Source organism: Phyllopteryx taeniolatus, chromosome 9, assembly GCF_024500385.1.
Source record: "Phyllopteryx taeniolatus isolate TA_2022b chromosome 9, UOR_Ptae_1.2, whole genome shotgun sequence".
NCBI lineage: Eukaryota > Metazoa > Chordata > Actinopteri > Syngnathiformes > Syngnathidae > Phyllopteryx > Phyllopteryx taeniolatus.
This window is the reverse complement of record NC_084510.1, coordinates 28756754-28774163: the sequence shown is the minus strand read 5'-3', so window position 1 is coordinate 28774163 and position 17410 is coordinate 28756754. Positions and strand designations below refer to the sequence as shown.

At 42.1% G+C, this 17410-nt stretch overlaps 2 protein-coding genes across 4 annotated transcripts; both read right to left on the bottom strand.

The window, feature by feature from the left end:
* Positions 1–87: 87 nt before the first annotated feature.
* Positions 88–2426, bottom strand: pxmp4 (peroxisomal membrane protein 4). Its single transcript, XM_061786474.1, has 4 exons — positions 2233–2426; positions 2027–2089; positions 1075–1273; positions 88–506 (listed from the first exon to the last, which is right to left on the bottom strand). Exons 1-4 carry the CDS (start codon positions 2346–2348, stop codon positions 237–239), a joined length of 648 nt encoding a protein of 215 aa, XP_061642458.1. The 5' UTR covers positions 2349–2426; the 3' UTR covers positions 88–236.
* Positions 2427–3742: 1316 nt separating this feature from the next.
* On the bottom strand, positions 3743–17232 carry itcha (itchy E3 ubiquitin protein ligase a). Of its 3 annotated transcripts, none has more exons than XM_061786456.1 (24): positions 17057–17232; positions 15953–16009; positions 14616–14757; positions 14402–14526; positions 13690–13821; positions 13446–13494; positions 13192–13367; positions 12864–13101; positions 12531–12626; positions 11410–11584; positions 11257–11326; positions 11077–11161; positions 8876–9004; positions 8724–8796; positions 8579–8650; positions 8413–8501; positions 8173–8332; positions 6999–7132; positions 6637–6777; positions 6430–6550; positions 6246–6350; positions 5584–5680; positions 5416–5488; positions 3743–4722 (listed from the first exon to the last, which is right to left on the bottom strand). In XM_061786456.1, exons 2-24 carry the CDS (start codon positions 15975–15977, stop codon positions 4623–4625), a joined length of 2607 nt encoding a protein of 868 aa, XP_061642440.1. In that variant the 5' UTR covers positions 15978–16009; positions 17057–17232; the 3' UTR covers positions 3743–4622. The 3 variants fall into 3 exon arrangements, with proteins under 3 accessions (XP_061642440.1, XP_061642439.1, XP_061642441.1); XM_061786455.1 differs by having other exon boundaries at positions 13189–13367; positions 17057–17230; XM_061786457.1 differs by having other exon boundaries at positions 13213–13367; positions 17057–17228.
* Positions 17233–17410: the final 178 nt, after the last annotated feature.

Here is a 17410-nt window from a genome sequence, read left to right as displayed (position 1 = left end):
ACTTTGTATAAAAATTAAAAAATTTTTTTTAAAAAAAACACTCATTTAGAGGAACCCAAAAAGAAAGAGAAGGCACAGTTCAATTGCTCCTATTTACAGTATTTTATTGTGTGGCAACAGCATTCATATTTCACAAATTATATACACTTGTATACTGTATATACTTTAATTCCACAAATTGAACAGTGTCCCGGTGCGGATCTTCTTCAAGACGAGCGGTCCATCGCGTAAAAGCTTCATTTGAGAGCGCCGGTCGTGCGCTTGTTATAGAGCAGGAAGTCGGAGATGTCGTGCCACACGTCGCTGTCGTGGTAGAGGTAGTTCATGGACGACTGCAGCGACGGCTGCAGCGTGTGCGGGTGGTACTCGAAGAGCCACAAGACCGCGCCCCACACCAGGGTGGCCAACAGCGGGAAGGGGTCTCGTTTGGGCTGCGGGACCACCCCTTTCTCCGCGGCCAGCCGGGAGAGGGCGAACAGGATCCGGGACAGCAAGTACATGTTGATCTGGAACCGCGGCAGAGCAGTGGAGCTGATGCGACATGTCGGCAAATCTCGCGAGACTTGATAAAAGATGAAATATGCTAGTACGGTTTGCTTTTTGATGTTTGTTAATGTCATGCCTTGTAGTTGTTCTTCATTTTAGTTGCATTATTTCAGTCAAAGGGTTAGTAGTTCACTCTATTTTTGTTTTATTATAGTCAAAAGGATGAGTAGTTTTCCTTGTAGTTTTACTATCCAAGTCAAAGGCTCTGTAGTTTTACTTCATTTTAGTTTCATTATAAAGTGTGAGTCGTTGTACTTTTTTTTTTTTTTTAATTATACAATCCAAGAGTGAGTATTTTGCATTTATTTATTTAGTTTTTACACAGTGAACAATTCTCTTGACACTTGTATGACAGGAATGTTACAATGCTACTTAAAACGCCACCTGGACAGTTAACAGCGTCACTCTGGGACAGACTGATTCACTTTACATGAAAAACTTTCACACGGAACAGATTGTGGAAAAACTCTTCTGCAATATAAGAACGTTTAATAAAAAAAAAATTAAAAAAAAAGTGACCTGACATACCTGACTGTTGATATTGTTGTTGTCACCAAACACCAACCATCCTCCCACGCAGGCGGCCAGGAACGAGTGAGATTGCAAACTCCGCCCCTGGAGCTTTTCCTGCAGCGCCTGCAGTCCCTTGTACGTGAACACGAAGCACGCCAGGTTGCGCGAATGCATGTAGGTGGCCTTCAAAATGGCTCGGAGTTTGTCTGTCAAACTGTTAAGACGAGCGAAAAAACACACATCAGCACAGACTCCATCACTTTGAGGTAAAGACAAAGGAAAAAAGTAAACAAATGATTATTATAGTGGGACGAAAACGTGGCCATGCTCAAACTAAAATAAGTGCAGAGAAGTAAGGCTTTATATTCATGACATGGGCATTACATGTAATTCTAATTTCTTTTCTACTGCATTGTACCTACTCACCGTGAAACTACTCCGCTCCATCATCTCCATGGTAACATTTGAGAAGACATGGCTAGAAATGGCAACAATAAAACACCCACGCTAACTTCAGCTTAACTCTGCTGCTGTGCCTAAGTCTCCTCTTGGATAAAATTCATCATTCAGAAGTAAGTATCTGAAGATCCTTGTTCTCCTCCATTGCGGTTGTTTGTTTAGCCTGCCTTATTGCGACTCAAGCGTTCAATGCGCTATTTTGGGAAATACAGTGGGAAATCAGCATGAATCAAGAAAAGAAAATTCATAAGAGGTTCAAGCAGTTTTTCACTTTCCTGAGAAGAATCTGGAGATTTTCATTCCAGTTCCAATCCATTTGTTACGGTACTACAGTGCTTTTCTACTTTACACATCTACACTAAAAGAAACACATAATACACCTGCAGTAAAATAAAGAGCTGAATTCAGTGATTATTAGGAGGTGCAGCCCAATACATTGTCTGCTGTGTCAGTCTTCATAACAAGATTCTGATTCTGATTCTGAAATTCATTCTTGACACCAGCTTACCTTCCACTCCGGAATAGAAAAGTCATGACAAATGCATGCGGTGCTCTGATTTTAGCTCCATATCTGAGAGACACAGAACGGCGACGAATTTAGGACAACCATATTCAATGTTGCTATCAAACACGGACATAAAAACACGTCATGTTGTCTTATCCGCAACACTTTGGCACCAAGTAATGTGCGCTACATAAACGTTTTTCACTCACACGGCGCCATTTCGGAAGCCTTTGAGAACCGCCAGAGCTGCTTTGTATTTTTCTTGTTGCAAAAGGTGATTGACGGTATAAAGTAAAGTTTTGAGCAGCGTTTTTAGCACCGCCATGACTTTCTATTGACAACGCTCGTTGAGGGGGGCATTAATTCATGTTGCACACGAACAGTCCGAGCAACAGGTGTCACTCCGGAATTGGGCCGTCGAGGAACATATAACAACAAATTGGTACCTATAACGACTACCGCAAAAATAAAAATAAAAAAAATACTGTCAAATAAGCACGTATAAAATAACATCGTGACAAAGCAGTGGTAATATTACCTAATCTGGTACTATTATATTACTACACATAATATTCTAATGATTATCAATTGATATATAGTATTTGAGTGTGAAAGGACTTTATTTTTGGCTTTAGTAAAATGTATTCGTTTTGGGTATTATTATTATTATTGGGAAGATGCAATATGCATATGTTTCGCCCGACAATTCATTTGTGTATCTGTACTGTGTAGATAAAATATGAATTTGTATTATTTAAAATAACATAATCACCTGATAGTGGCACGGTGTACGACTGGTTAGCACATTCGCCTCAACGTTCAGAGGTTGTGGGTTCAAATCCCTGCTCTGGCCTTGCTGTGTGTCGTTTGCATGCCCCCCCCAATGCCTGCGTGGGTTTCCTCCCACATTCCCAAAACATATCTTAATCACAGACTAAATTGTCCTTAGGTGTAAATTGTCATTTACGTGTGCCCTGTGACCGGCTGGCGACCAGTTCAGGGTGTAACCCCATCTCTCACCCAAAGCCAGCTGGGATGGTCTCCAACACACACACACACCTCTAGTGAGGATAAGCAGTAAAGAGCTGGATGAATGGATGGCTGATCTCCTGATATTGAGTGAAGTGGATCATATCAAATTATTTTATTAAGGTACAACCATTTGAGTGATAAAGCAATCCCCCCCCCCCCCCCCCCCCCCCCCGCCCTAATCACAGGTCTGTATAACCAATTTCGAGAGGTCTGTGTAATGATACCTACTTGGTCCACTATGAGTGAGTATACACAAACTCAGCAGCCAAAAAAATTCGGTACACCTTAACAATCAAATGAAAAAAAAATATTCTAAAGTTTCATTTTGATTGACACTCGCATAGACAAACGGGCTCGAACTGCCACTGCGTGAAGGTGAGCAAAATATTTCATGACCGATGTACAGTTGTACCCAATGTCGCAGCTATGACAGAAAGCGTCTCACAGTGACTGAGAATGATGAAGATTTTAAGCACACAACTTTAGACGTATCTTATGATTAGTATATATAGATTTTGTTTCCAATTTGAAATAATGACTTGCAAACATCTTAAAAGGTTGATGTTATGGGGGGGGGGGGGGGGGGGGGGGCAAAAGACCCAATAAGACCATAACTGATGCCCTATAAAACTAGGGCCACCCTTGAGCGTTTCACTTCCAAGCCACAATTACAAAAGGGACCACGACTTGTGTGAATTATATGTATTTAGGTATTAAACAAGTGTATTTTGACTGCAGTCGTCACTTAGCACATTAAACAGATTTGACTTCTGGGTTATCTACCTAGGATCGTTTTGTAGACACACGGCAAAGACTTTGCTACCACTCAGTGGGAAGAGGACATTATTTTACAAATCGTACAACACAGGATTGTTCCCACTTCATCAGTAACATTTTTTTTTTTCACCAATTATTTGTTAATCAGCCACAGATTACAAAATGACCCCTTGAGGTCCAGTGTATTTATAATACATAGGAGGTGTCTTTTTTGAGGGGTGGGGGAATTTGGTCCTATGAAATCAAAAGCAAACCAGCAAAATGATTCTGCGACATATTGGAGAGTAAAATCAGCACAAATAAGTGAAAACTTATCTCGTAAAGTGATCAGAGACGATTGTTGGTTGAGCTACAAAACTATTGCACATTAAAAAAATACAAGCTCTGTCAGGGACAATCACACGGTCTTTGCCGCTCACAGTTCATGTGCAAACTACGTTCAAGAAAGCAAGGAAATGAAATCTGAAATCTTTTTTTTTTTTTTTTTTTAAATGAAGAAAGGAACATCCGGTGCTACATTTTAAAGTCAATCCAGTCAGAACACGTGTGTGGAGATTAAACTATAAATCAAATATAATCTGAGAATAAAATTGAGTGCATAGTCTTGACAAAGAGCATTGTTGATTTTGCACTCGCACACCATAATGTTGTGACTTCAGATGAGATGCAGGAAAGAGGTGGAGAATTGCCTTAGGGCTAAAACAACTCTTCAAGCAGCTGTGATTGCATACAGTCGACGTGAAGTGGAGGATAAAATCAGCTCCGAGGAAAAAGGTGCGGCGTGGTGTCGTCACTCCTGCCCAAAACCTTCCGTCTCCTCGATGGCAAACATGAGTTTCTCCTTTAGCTGCTCGTAGCTCTTGTACGGAGGCAGGTCCAAACGATTAAAGCTTGGCGGGACAACGGAGAGACAAAAATAACTTAATTATGAGAAATGGTAATTGCATGTGATTAAGCGTACAAGGAAGAAACATAACATTCCACAGAAAGAATAAAATATAGCTCTTCACGGCTGTAATATTGCTTTTTTATCCATGAGAAATCCGTTGATCTCCTTAAAAATACGATTTTTTTTTAACCAATAAGGAAAAAGAATGGTTTATTATTACTTTTTTTTTTTTTTTTTTAGTAATTAGTCTATTGTCACCCCACAGCATTTACACCATCAAAACTAGTTAAAGCAAGGTACACATGTTACGATTTTTAACATTATAACTCTTAACAAGCCCCACACCATAGGATAATCATTAGAGACATCCGATTATCAGGCCTTTACTGTCTTTGACAGAATTTGGGGGGGGGGGGGAAGCTCAAATTTGAGCCATTTATCGGTTTATATAGATGACTAACACAGCAACCGGAGTCTTGTCCCACCAAGCCAAATGTGTTGTAATACCAAGACTGACCTGTGATAGCCTGCATAGTTCCACAGAGGAAGGAAAAAAAAATAACCAAAAAACTCTTGAATCACCCCATGCCACAAAATAAATTGCTCATGATAATCTTTCGTCTCATTTGATCGGGAGACAGGAAAATGCGCGACCAGCTTACCAGTATGGAAGTAAGAACTAAACTGCACGTACCATGTGTGGCTTCGCGGAAGCCAGTTCTCTTTGCCCACCTTCTCGATGCAGAACTTCTGAGGGCCGTTGCTTCCTACAGTTATTCGGGGGTTAAAAAAACAATTAAGGGGGAAAATGTAAATCAAGCAAACCGACGGGGTGATTAACACCAAGAACGTGACAAAGTACCCATGAGGTCAGCAAAGCCGCCGACAGGAAGGCGACACGTTCCTGTGACAAACTGCAGCAGTCGCATCCTCTTCTCGTTGTCCATCTCCTTTGCAAACTGCAAACGGAAAGATTGCCGGGTTGAATGGATGTCGCAATTGTGAAGCTGCTATCGAATAATGGGTCCTATGCTAAAATGTAACTTGACTGTAACTCGATGTCTTTGATTGAATTAGCTTTTGATTTTAGTAAGGCAGCAAATTCAACATGACTGTTTTCAGTTCTTTAAACCCTCTAAACTGTCTTGAAAATGTTATGCACAATCATTTTGAACAGTGCATTTTAAGTCCCCCCCCCCCCAAATACTACTAACATTTGGAGGTTTGTTCAAAAACAATCCAATCATGCTCTAACAGTTTATAACTTATAGTCCGTACTGCACTCGCATCAGATACATATCCGATTCATATCAACACGATATGAGCGAGGCCTGGGTTTGGATATGAAATTAATCAGAATTGTACAGTTCACATTGACATTAAAAAACCTGATGCGTGTCATTATGGGCAAAAAAACAAAAACAGAATTTACCTGTAGGGGGAACATTGCCTGTGTGTCGTATTTGAGGACATACACTACTGTGTATTTGTATATTTGGTGTGCACAATAGTGACAGTACTGACCTGCCAAAACCAATGGATCTGCTTGCTGGTCCGAGCGTAATGCCTGTAGATGGTGTTCCTCTGCCAGTCCACCAGGTCTATCTCCTGCATCCCGCACAGCATCACCTAAAGACAGCGAGCGAGCGGGCAGAGTGAGTGTGGCGTTTAGACCTCACAAATCACACGTGACAGGATTCTAGAGTACCTCGAGTTCCTTAGCGTCAAAGTATTGAAGGTATTGCTGCGGGAGAACTTCATTGAAGCCCTCAAAGAAGGCCTGGGTCTGCTCCTCCACACCTCTGGACAGCCTCCACTCAGCCACCAACCTGACATTAGCACAACGTAAGCACGTCCTGCCTGCCATGACTTGAGTCGCATTTCAAGGTGTGTGTTTGAAATGTGAAGATGGCACCTGATGTACTCCTCCTTATTTTCCTCAGTCACTTGAACGTTCCCGCCGTCCGGTTTGAGCTCGTGCGTGGTGACCTCCCCCAGGATCTCTTTGTCGACGGAGAAGAACATCTCCAGACCGCACTCTTCTATGTTGTTATCCCTTAGAGACGCACAGTTCAGATCATTCGCTTGCTTACAGAGTTGCAAATATACAATCCAACGAGCCTTAGATGCAGGATAAAGGAAGAGAACACATCAATTTATAGTGTCAATAAAGTAATGGTGGCAAACCAAATGGTATCACATGCATGTCCATCAGTTGCCAACCCAACCGTCGAGGAGCATTTGAAGTTAGAGACCTCCCCCTGCACCCCAACCTACTTGATCCAAATGAGAGAGTTGTAAAACTCAGGATCCACGGACTCCAGGTCTTTGAGGGCCAGAGACTTGTTCAGGATGCGCTTGTAGAAGGGAAGCGAGAAACCCGTGTCGATGAACTTGCCGTGGAACAAAGCCTAGGATGAAAACACGTAAGGGGGAAAAAGTTGATTTATTAATATGGACTAGTTCATAAATTTACAAAAATGATTTAATGGGCTTAATGTGGACAGAGAGGAATCTGAAAAAATAACATTAAATGTGTAAAAATTAGAGACAGTGCAATTGTTTTGATTAAAAAAAGGACAAGTGATATTTATAAAAAAAAAAAAAATGGATGGATGGAAAAATGGATAGTGTGCTGGCTAAAAAGGCTGTGAAAAAGAGAATGTGTCGGACCTTTTTTTTATATATATATATATTTTTTATAATAAATAAATACGGTGGAATATTAAATTGGCGGCACGGTGGACGACTGGTTAGAGCGTCAGCCTCACAGTTCTGAGGACCCGGGTTCAATCCCCGGCCCCGCCCGTGTGGAGTTTGCATGTTCTCCCCGTGCCTGCGTGGGTTTTCTCCGGGCACTCCGGTTTCCTCCCACATCCCAAAAACATGCATTGATTGGAGACCTCTAGATTGCCCATAGGTGTGACTGTGAGTGCGACTGGTTGTTTGTTTGTATGTGCCCTGCGATTGGCTGGCAACCAGTTCAGGGTGTACCCCGCCTCCTGCCCGATGACAGCTGGGATAGGCTCCAGCACGCCCGCGACCCTAGTGAGGAGAAGCGGCTCAGAAAATGGATGTATGGATGGAATATTAAATCGAGTGAGGGTTCCTTCCCCTGCTAACTTTGAGAGAGGGTGTTTTTAGTTCGTAGATTGACCACCCAAGGCTGCTTGTTGACTTGTTGTTACCCGTGCAGGTTGCACTTCCTTTACTTTCATAGAACAGATTTAGCCCAGCGCCTCGGGCTGTTTGTGTCCTGGCTTGCTCTTCAGGCTTCCAAAGAAATTCATGCTTATTTGTGAACAGAAAATTATGAAAGCTCATTTGAGTCATCGTTTTTTTTTTCATTGACAGCATTCTCTGCCATCTAATATTAATATACAGCGAATCCCTAATTGATAAAACATTTTTTTCCCATCAATTGAGTGACAGAACACTGAGCTGTGGTTACCATGGCGATGAAGCGCCCAATGAACTTGAAGTACTTGAGGTGGTCGGGGTTGATGTAGGAGGCGGGGTTGATCTGCAGACAGTAGTTGTCTTTGCCAGCATACTCGAACAGGCAATACATAGGGTTGAGCACTTCGTGAGAGAGCAGGAAGAACCATTCCCTGCAGACACGAGGCAAGAATAAACACAACCGAGGGCAACGCGTTCCCCGTTCACTGATACGAGATGAGGTAGAAATTACCGGGCCACGCCGCCGTAGTCCAAACCTTCCTCCCCGGGGAAAATGATCCACAGTCGCCGTCTCAGATCTTGAGGATGGAAGCTCATGATCTTTGAATGGAGCAGTTCAAGCATTTACTCAACCGAGCACCAGCGGGATAGAAGTTGTGACGGCTTCATTTCACTACCTGCTGGAATGAGTCTTCAAACAAGGTTTTCCTGGACACAGAAATCTTTATGTGCTGAGGCATTGACAGTTGCTGTCGGAGAGGGTTGGGGGGGAATAGAAAAATAAGTTTTGATGCTAATTCAGACATAATCTGCCTTTTTTACCTGACACCAGAACCTGAAGTATTGCACTTTGGCTTTAAAGTCCCTGACGTAGGTAATCTGCGGTCCGTTTTCACTGTTGGGTAAAAACAGCCAAACCATTTTTACTCCGAGAAAGCCATTAAACATCTCCGACTGCTTAACCGACAACTCACAGCGAGGATTTGCCCGTGCGAGGGTCAATGTAGGTGGTGGTCCGCCTGTTGTGATCCACAAAGTAGGGGATGCCGTCCACGGTGAACCTCATCTCCCAGCCCTCAGGCAGAGGCTTGTCATTCAGCAGCCTAAAAAGCACAAACACAGCAATTGTTAACAAAGCACTTCAATAGTTTATCTTCCATCATGGACTTTACATTATCTGTAATTGGTGAGGCATACCAACAAATCCCAGTAGAAATAACATTAACATTATCTTGCGAAGCCACAACATTTAAAATGTTCAAAACATTGCCAAGACGAAATAGTTTTCTCTTCCAGATATATGTGGGGCATTCAGTAACCGTCATCTACTTTACATTATATTTTAGGCGCGCAAATGAAAAGTAAAAACTGCATCAATATTACCCTGAAATGCCACATACAGTTTAAAAAATTTCAAATAATTGCTGGGATCGACTTAGCTACTTTGAAAGGAAATAAAGTAGCAAAGTGAAACAATAGCGCCCCCTGTAGGTATGAAGATAGCAGTACAAGAGCTTCAGTTTGAAGTGATTCGGATTTAGGAAACTTTATTTTGGAATTGGCTGGCAACCAGTCCAGGGTGTACCTCGCTTCTTACCCACAGTCGGGTAGACCCCAGCTTACCAGCAACCCTAAGGAGATCAAGTGCTATGCAAAATGGATGGTGGTAAAATATCAGGGACGAACTACAACCCCAATTCCAATGAAGTTGGGACGTTGTGTTAAACATATATAAAAACAGAATACAATGATTTGCAAATCGTGTTCAACCTATATTTAATTGAATACACTACAAAGACAAGATATTTAATGTTCAAACTGATAAACTTTATTGTTTTTAGCAAATAATCTGAATTTTATGGCTGCAACACATTCCAACAAAGCTGGGACAGGGTCATGTTTACCACAGTGTTACATCACCTTTTCTTTTAACAACATTCAATAAATGTTTGGGAATTGAGGACCCCTATTGTTGAAACTTTGTAGGTGGAAGTCGTTCCCATTCTTGCTTGATGTACAGCTTCAGCTGTTCAACAGTCCGGGGTCTCCGTTGTCGTATTTTACGCTTCATAATGCCCCACACATTTTCAATGGGAGACAGATCTGGACTGCAGGCAGGCCAGTCTGGTACCCGCACTTTTTTACTACGAAGCCACGCTGTTGTAACACGTGCAGAATGTGGTTTGGCATTGTCTTGCTGAAATAAGCAGGGGCGTCCATGAAAAAGACGTTGCTTGGATGGCAGCATATGTTTCTCCGAAACCTGTATGTACCTTTCAGCATTAATGGTGCCTTCACAGATGTGTAAGTGAGCCCATGTGGTGATATCCTTTACACATTGATGTTGGTTTTTAATGCAGTGCCGCCTGAGGGATCGAAGGTTATGGGCATTCAATGTTGGTTTTCGGCCTTGCCGCTTACATGCAGCGATTTCTCCAGAATCTCTGAACGTTTTGATGATATTATGGACCGTAGATGATGCAATCCCTAAATTCCTTGCAATTGTACGTTGAGGAACATTGTCCTTAAACTGTTCGACTATTTTCTCACGCACTTGTTCACAAAGAGGTGAACCTCGCCCCATCTTTGCTTGTGAATAACTGAGCAATTCAGGGAAGCTTCTTTTATACCCAATCATGGCACCCACCTGTTCCCAATGAGCCTGTTTATTCCAAACAGGTGTTTGATAAGCATTCCTCAACTTTCTCAGTCTTTTTTGCCACCTGTCCCAGCTTTTTCGGAACGTATTGCAGCCATAAAATTCTAAGTTAATGATTATTTGCTAAAAACAATAAGGTTTATCTGTTTGAAGATTCAATATCTTGTCTTTGTTGTGTATTCAATTAAATATAAGTTGAACATGATTTGCAAATCATTGTATTCTCTTTTTATTTATGTTTAACACAACGTCCCAACTTTGTTGGAATTGGGGTTGTAGATGGATGGATAAATTCATCAAATGTATTTTTCATTGTTGTGTTTGTTGTTGTTTGAGAGACTGACTAAGTGGCGAATGCTGTGACATCAGCGTGCACTAACAATACTACTGCGTTAGCATGTTTAGTGATAGACTACAGCACGTTCCATCTTGTGGACAAATTTGTGAATAAACCAAGGGCTCCCTGTAAACTTAATAAACTATGCTCAGATTAGCATTACCCTCATGCATACCCACCCTTGTGTCCTGGGGTCTTCCCACTGAGTCGCCCGAGTCGGATGATGGACATAATACACTCTGCCGTTTGTGTCTGTCCTCTTTTCTGTTATAATAAAAGAGATAAATATCACAAAATATATTTCCAGTGGTTTTCCAGGACGTGAAGGACTACAGTTACAAGAAATAGGTGATATTTACCCCAGCCGTGTGGCAGAGGGCCCATCGGATCAAACTCTTTGTTGGACGTGGCCGCCAACTGGTCCTGGAGCTGAAGAAAAAAAGACAAGCCTTCTTTACAATCTTAACTCCTTCAATTTGGGCTTTTGATTTTACAGGGGTCACCCATCTCACCCCATAGATGAACCTCTGGTTGAACTGCTGCATGGCTCCCTGCAGCTGGCTGCGCTGATGCTGCCACTCCTCGTAGTTGCGCACCGACTCCTGCGTGGGGCGCTGCCACGTGGTCGTCCTGGTGATGTGGTCAACAAAGTACACGCGGCCCATGGGGTCCACCCTGCGCTCCCACCTGCGCACACATCGGGTTTCATTGTTACTGGCCACTATTTCTTGGTTAAAACTATTTGCTACAACCAGAATACACTCATTTACAGTGCAGTTTACACTTACTTGTTCAATCGCACGTTTCCCATGTGTTACCTCTACCTAAGTGTGAATTATTCAACATGTGACGCATGTACAACTTTGAATGGAGTAAATTGCATAGTTTGTAAATGAGTACTTTCGCCATTATTACGACTACTTGATATTGTATTATCTTGGCAGTTTCTCTTGCTTCACCTAGTGAATTTACCAACTGTGGAAATAATAAAGGACCCTCTTATTTTAAGATAACAATTTTAAGGGGTTTGTTCATGAGCAGGATTGTGCAAAAAAAATTTAAAATACAATGTGCAGCAGTATTTTCATCAACCAGAATGGCCCTCAGTAGAACGCAGATCTCCATCAAAATGAAAAAAATCTTCATCAATATGATACATTTGCAGCTACTGAATTAAAGCAGGGGTCGCCCACACTTGGTTTTTAAATCTAGCAGTTGGGCCAGGTCGTTTGTACATAAGGTATTTAAAAATAAAAAATGTAATCGTCAAAATGTGTAAGTAAAAAATTTTTTAATGATACAATTATTCATTTTCTTTTTTGGATTGTGTTATTAATTAATTGAATGATCATTAATTAGCTTAGCATGTATTACATTAACTACAACAATTATAAATGTATATGTAAAATGGTTCATTTTACTAATATTTATCATTTTATTGCATACAATAAATAACATAATGAGATGAATAAATAAAATAAACTATATATATTTAAAAAATATAAATAAATAATAGTTAAATACATTTTATTGAATTAATACATTCAGTACTAATCTGATGAACCTAGCCCAGGACGCGAGTGCTGCGTCACTTGTGGGTGACCTTCCTATGCAATATCGTGTGCAGCCTCACCCTGTGGGCAGCGACTCGGGTCGGTCCCAGGTTGTCCTCTTCTCAATGTGATCTACAAAGTACATGCGTCCATTCTGGTCCACTCGTTGCTCCCAACTGCACGGAACAAAACGAGACACGTCAGTGTGACTGCAAGACACGCCTAAGGGACAACATACACTACTCACAAAAAGTACTGAAACACTGAACAGTTGGACACAATTAAAAAGTTCAAAAGTTTCAAGGGCAAATTTAGTTCACATGTAAAGGTAATAGAGCATTTTGGGTTCATCCTCAAATTTCAGCCAAAAGCCTATTCTTTTTGTGCGTAACGGAAGTGTGAGGTGTCTGTACCCTTGTGGCAAGGGGCCGCCGCTCATGGGCGAGACTCTGGGAGCAGCTGTGGCTGGTGCTGCCAGCGCGGCTGGTTTGGGGCCGCTCGCCGTAGGGGGCCTTGCCACAGCCTCCTCTGCCGCTCCCGCTGCCCCCAAGTCCACGTGCCGATCCGAACCCTCGCTAGCGGAGGCCTGGGAGGAGATGTCAGTTGCTGGACCCTCGCTTAACTCGCTTGGAGAGGAACTGCTGGAGGAAGCTGCAAGCAGAAACAGCAAACAATTAAAGCCGCCATACGCTTTTTTTTTTTTTTTTTTTACGTCGTCGCTTAATCACGTGATCGTACTACTTGGTGAGGTGGCAGGTCTACCGGGTGCGGAGGAAGGCCGGGTCGATCGAGAGCGACGAGAGCCACCGGTGCCCCCTGGAGAATGGGAAGGGGAGCTCACGCCATTGACAGTGCGAGCATCAGGTACAATGACCCACTCATCCAAATCACTGGAGGGAGATGCAGCTCTGCTTGCCCTGCAACATTTGCATGTAAGATGGATATTTTTGAATTGTTTGTATGTAACAGTCTTCTGTTAAAAAGGGACACTCCACCTATTTCCAGTGTTTCCATTTGGCCTTGCACCGTCTTTTAGGATAGAAGCTGGATTGAAAAGAAAGAAGAAATGTTTTCTTGGACTCCAAAGCAATGTACTTGACACAGCAGCGGACAACTGGCAAGCAACATGAATGAGAAGAAGACTGCAGGTCTGCCGTATTTTCGAGCTTTACAGAGCGCAAAATTGACTTCATCAAATTTAGTTTTTTCACCTGTCTCTGAATAGCACAATCATCTCACCGTAGTCTCTCTCTGCCGAGGCAAAGGCGTCTGGGTCCACGTGCATGCCGTCCAGACAGACGGACAGATCGCCGACGATATCCCGGGAATCTCTGTCGGAGCACAGCTGCAGCGTCTGGACCACCTCGCACACTGAGGACCACACCCACCCACACACACACACACAAACACAACATGGTACCACAAAACATACTGTATGGTTAAAAACTTGCAGTAAATGTCGTGTAGGTATTACAAAACATTAACAACGCAAATATGAATTTTAACCGACCGCCATGAAACCCTTGCACTCTGACCTTCAACAGATATTATTTCATTATGATTATTATACATAGGAATACAAGTAAAGAAGTATATATTCTTTAGTTTAGTGCCATCTACCCTGATGGCAACTGAGGGTCAAGCAGTTTTAATACAAAACACACAAGTAGCGACAAGATGAAGCGCTAAGGTAGGACTAGTATCTCAGGGAAGCAACACCAACGCATGATAAAATATTCCCATAAAAAAAACCAAACAGGTTTAAACTCTTGTTTAACAAGAGTGCAAAACCTCAGGCAAAGAGTGAATGATAAGCTACTGATAGACAGCCAGTGTCCTGGCACAGAACCACGCTTGATATGATCCCAAATCAGATAAGTCTGAGCTCGTCCCTCATACCTCTGTGGGGAAATCTCAAACACCTACGTGCAGACTAATAGCCAGCGCTCACATTTCAGCTCGTTGGCCTTCAGGGTGTCGCAGATCTCCAGCGTGGCCATTCCTAACAAAATGTCCGCCTTCAGCGTCTGGTGGCTCCACACGCGGAATATCAGCTTGCTGAGAGGCGTCACGATGCTGGAAGCAAAGACGTGTCAGGACCAGACAGAAGCTTTGGCAGTGTTTCAAAAAATAATAATAATAAATCAAATAAAAAAGGTTCTTACACGGTGAGCGCCTGCTTCCATTTTGGACTGTGTGTGTTGTTACACTTCTCAGTCCGCTTTGATTGGCCGTCCACGGCTACCTCCACGTACGGACTGGGACCAAACCAGTTCTTTTTGTTTTCCTTAAGTTTGGCGGAGAGGACTGGGAAAGGATACCAAACATCCCATTTAAATAATCGTTCAAAACTGCTCAGGTGGAAACTCACACTCCACCGTTTTAATCTTAAAGGACACATATTGGAAAATAAAAACGATTTAATTGCTTGTATAGTGAGTTTGGTTGGGCTCACACATTTGTGTTAGCGAACGGTGTTAGCTTCTGACAAGCAGCACATACAGTGGTGCCGTGAGATACGAATTTAATTACTTCCGTGACCACACTTGCAACACTCATATCTCAAATCATCTTTCCTCATTGAAATGAATGGAAATGCCATTAACCCATTTCAACTCCGCCACAAAAAAACAACTCAAGTGTTTGTCATGTATTTTTAATGAAGGAAATAGCATTCAATATTGTACTTTATGAAAACATAATAGTAATAACATCATTAAATCCAATGTAAATAATTAAACACTTTGTGCATCATGATTCCATCATTGCGGCTCCTTCTGGTGTGTGCGACTTGGCCACCAGGGTGCAGTATAATGCAGTCACAAAGAAACAAACGAAGAAGAACCGTTTCACAACTCCTCTAAGTGACTCAGTAAGCTGTTCCAATATGAGTTGGTTTTCATAGAGGATGAAGTATACATGCCTGAAAGTATTGTTATTTACTGTCTACATGTATCGCTGCACTGTGTGAAAGGGTAATAACCACATAGATGCTATTTATTTGCCGGTCTAAGGCGTTTCCTATTATGTGTTAGCATTAAGCTAGCGAGCGTTGAGGCAAAGTTATGTGCTTGATTTCAATAAACGTGTCATTCTCTTTGTTTTACGTTTAGTTTGACGGGAAACTTCAAATGGGAGCGGCATTTAACAGCTCGAAGCCTCGCTATTGAAAAATATATTAATGTCTGCCAACACTCTGGGCTTCTTTATGCCAGTAGAAGCCGCTCACCAAGTCGCAACCCCCGAGCGACGACCCTGGTTGACATGGTAACGATAGGCATTGGCTCCACGATAGAGGGGGGCTGGCTGAGCAGTGGCTCATTTACTCGAGACAGGAGGATCACCCCCTCAAAACTAGAATTCTTGATCCTTGCAATATTGTTGATGAAAGTCTTTCACAGACATGTTAACACAGCTGGGAATGATTTTAAAAAGTAAAAAAAAATATATATATATATATATATATATATATATATATATAAATGTCATAAACATGACATACCTGTGACTTGTAATTGGGCCTTCATAGTTCATCCATAACACTGCCAAGAACCAGCAACTGTGACATGAAATAGAAATGGAGCATTACTACATTTACGAGTGATTGCGATGCAGGTTATCAATGACATTATAAACCTGTCCTATCCAGGCAGTCCCATTGCCATGTGGCTAAGCTTGATTGATGAGGCGCTACCACACCACAGAGAGCAAACACAAATTGTCATACCGCTATTTGGCAAACAAACAGACCAGTTTATTTGGTGTTTACATAGCTAACAAAGTCATTATTTACCACTATGTAACCGTGTATAAACCCTTAGTAATGGTACGAATATTATAAAGTGGAACCCATTTTTTTTGGGGGGGGGGGGGGGGGAATCGCAACTTTTCATCCTAGTGTTTTAAATGCTGACAATAACGTGGGTAGAAAATACTGATTCATAAGTAGCCAGTTTTGATGTCCAGCAAAAAAATAAATAAATAAGGATATAAGGAGACTACAACCACAATAATCAACTTAAAAGTAAATTAACACATTTGTAGAGGCAGAATTTGTGATCCAGCTTTTTGGAATGGGTGTCATGAGTGTGTGTGTGCATCTAATGTTGTGAATATGAAATAACATAGCATGCGCTCATGACACTGTCGTCACGTCAGGTTATGCAATGTCGCGGTAGGTTAAGCTCGGCTATTTCGAGTGAGGGAGTTGCTTCCGCAGCATACAAAATCCCACCCCGAGCTAAAGCTAGAACGCTAATCTTTCTCCATCTGAATAGTCCATTTTATTTCATTGCAAACGACAGCGACGGTGTTTTGTTGGCGTCGTTCTAATATAACATGTCGCCCCTTTTACGCCTCGCTGCAGACTTGTCAGGTTGACAAGCTAACACGTCGACGTCAATCATAATAATTAAATGTGTTAAATGTATCAAAAATCGACTTAACGTGATGAAAAATTAAAACACTGCCGCCTGAACGCACCGTTCACGACAAAGTGTTGCCATTATTAAACAATCGTTTGAACGCAGCATTTAAGCTAACGTACACCGGCCCTCCCGGCTTTCCGTCGAGGAAATTGGGAACTCCAAGCGGCACCACAGCGTACCTGACGCGGGCAGACGATAAAAAGGACCCGAGGCTGGTTCCTCTTAAAGTTGGCGTGGGGTTGTTGTCACGTTATTGTTGCCGTCTGTCTGCCATCATTGCAGACGCTGACGGTCTCGCATAGCTAGCAAGAGCCATGGGAGTTTTTTTCCGGGGGAAAGATTTTCACAATAAAATTAATTGGGTGAAGAACGCCAGAAGTTCGTTTGGAAGTGTTTGTAACGGCTGATGAAATGTAACAAAAATACATAAAAGTACAATTGATCAGTTTGAAATGGATTAATTATTTACGAGAGGGTAAAGACTCTCCGTGTTCGCTTTTCCGGTTTGACGTCTTCTGTCAAAAAGACTTACA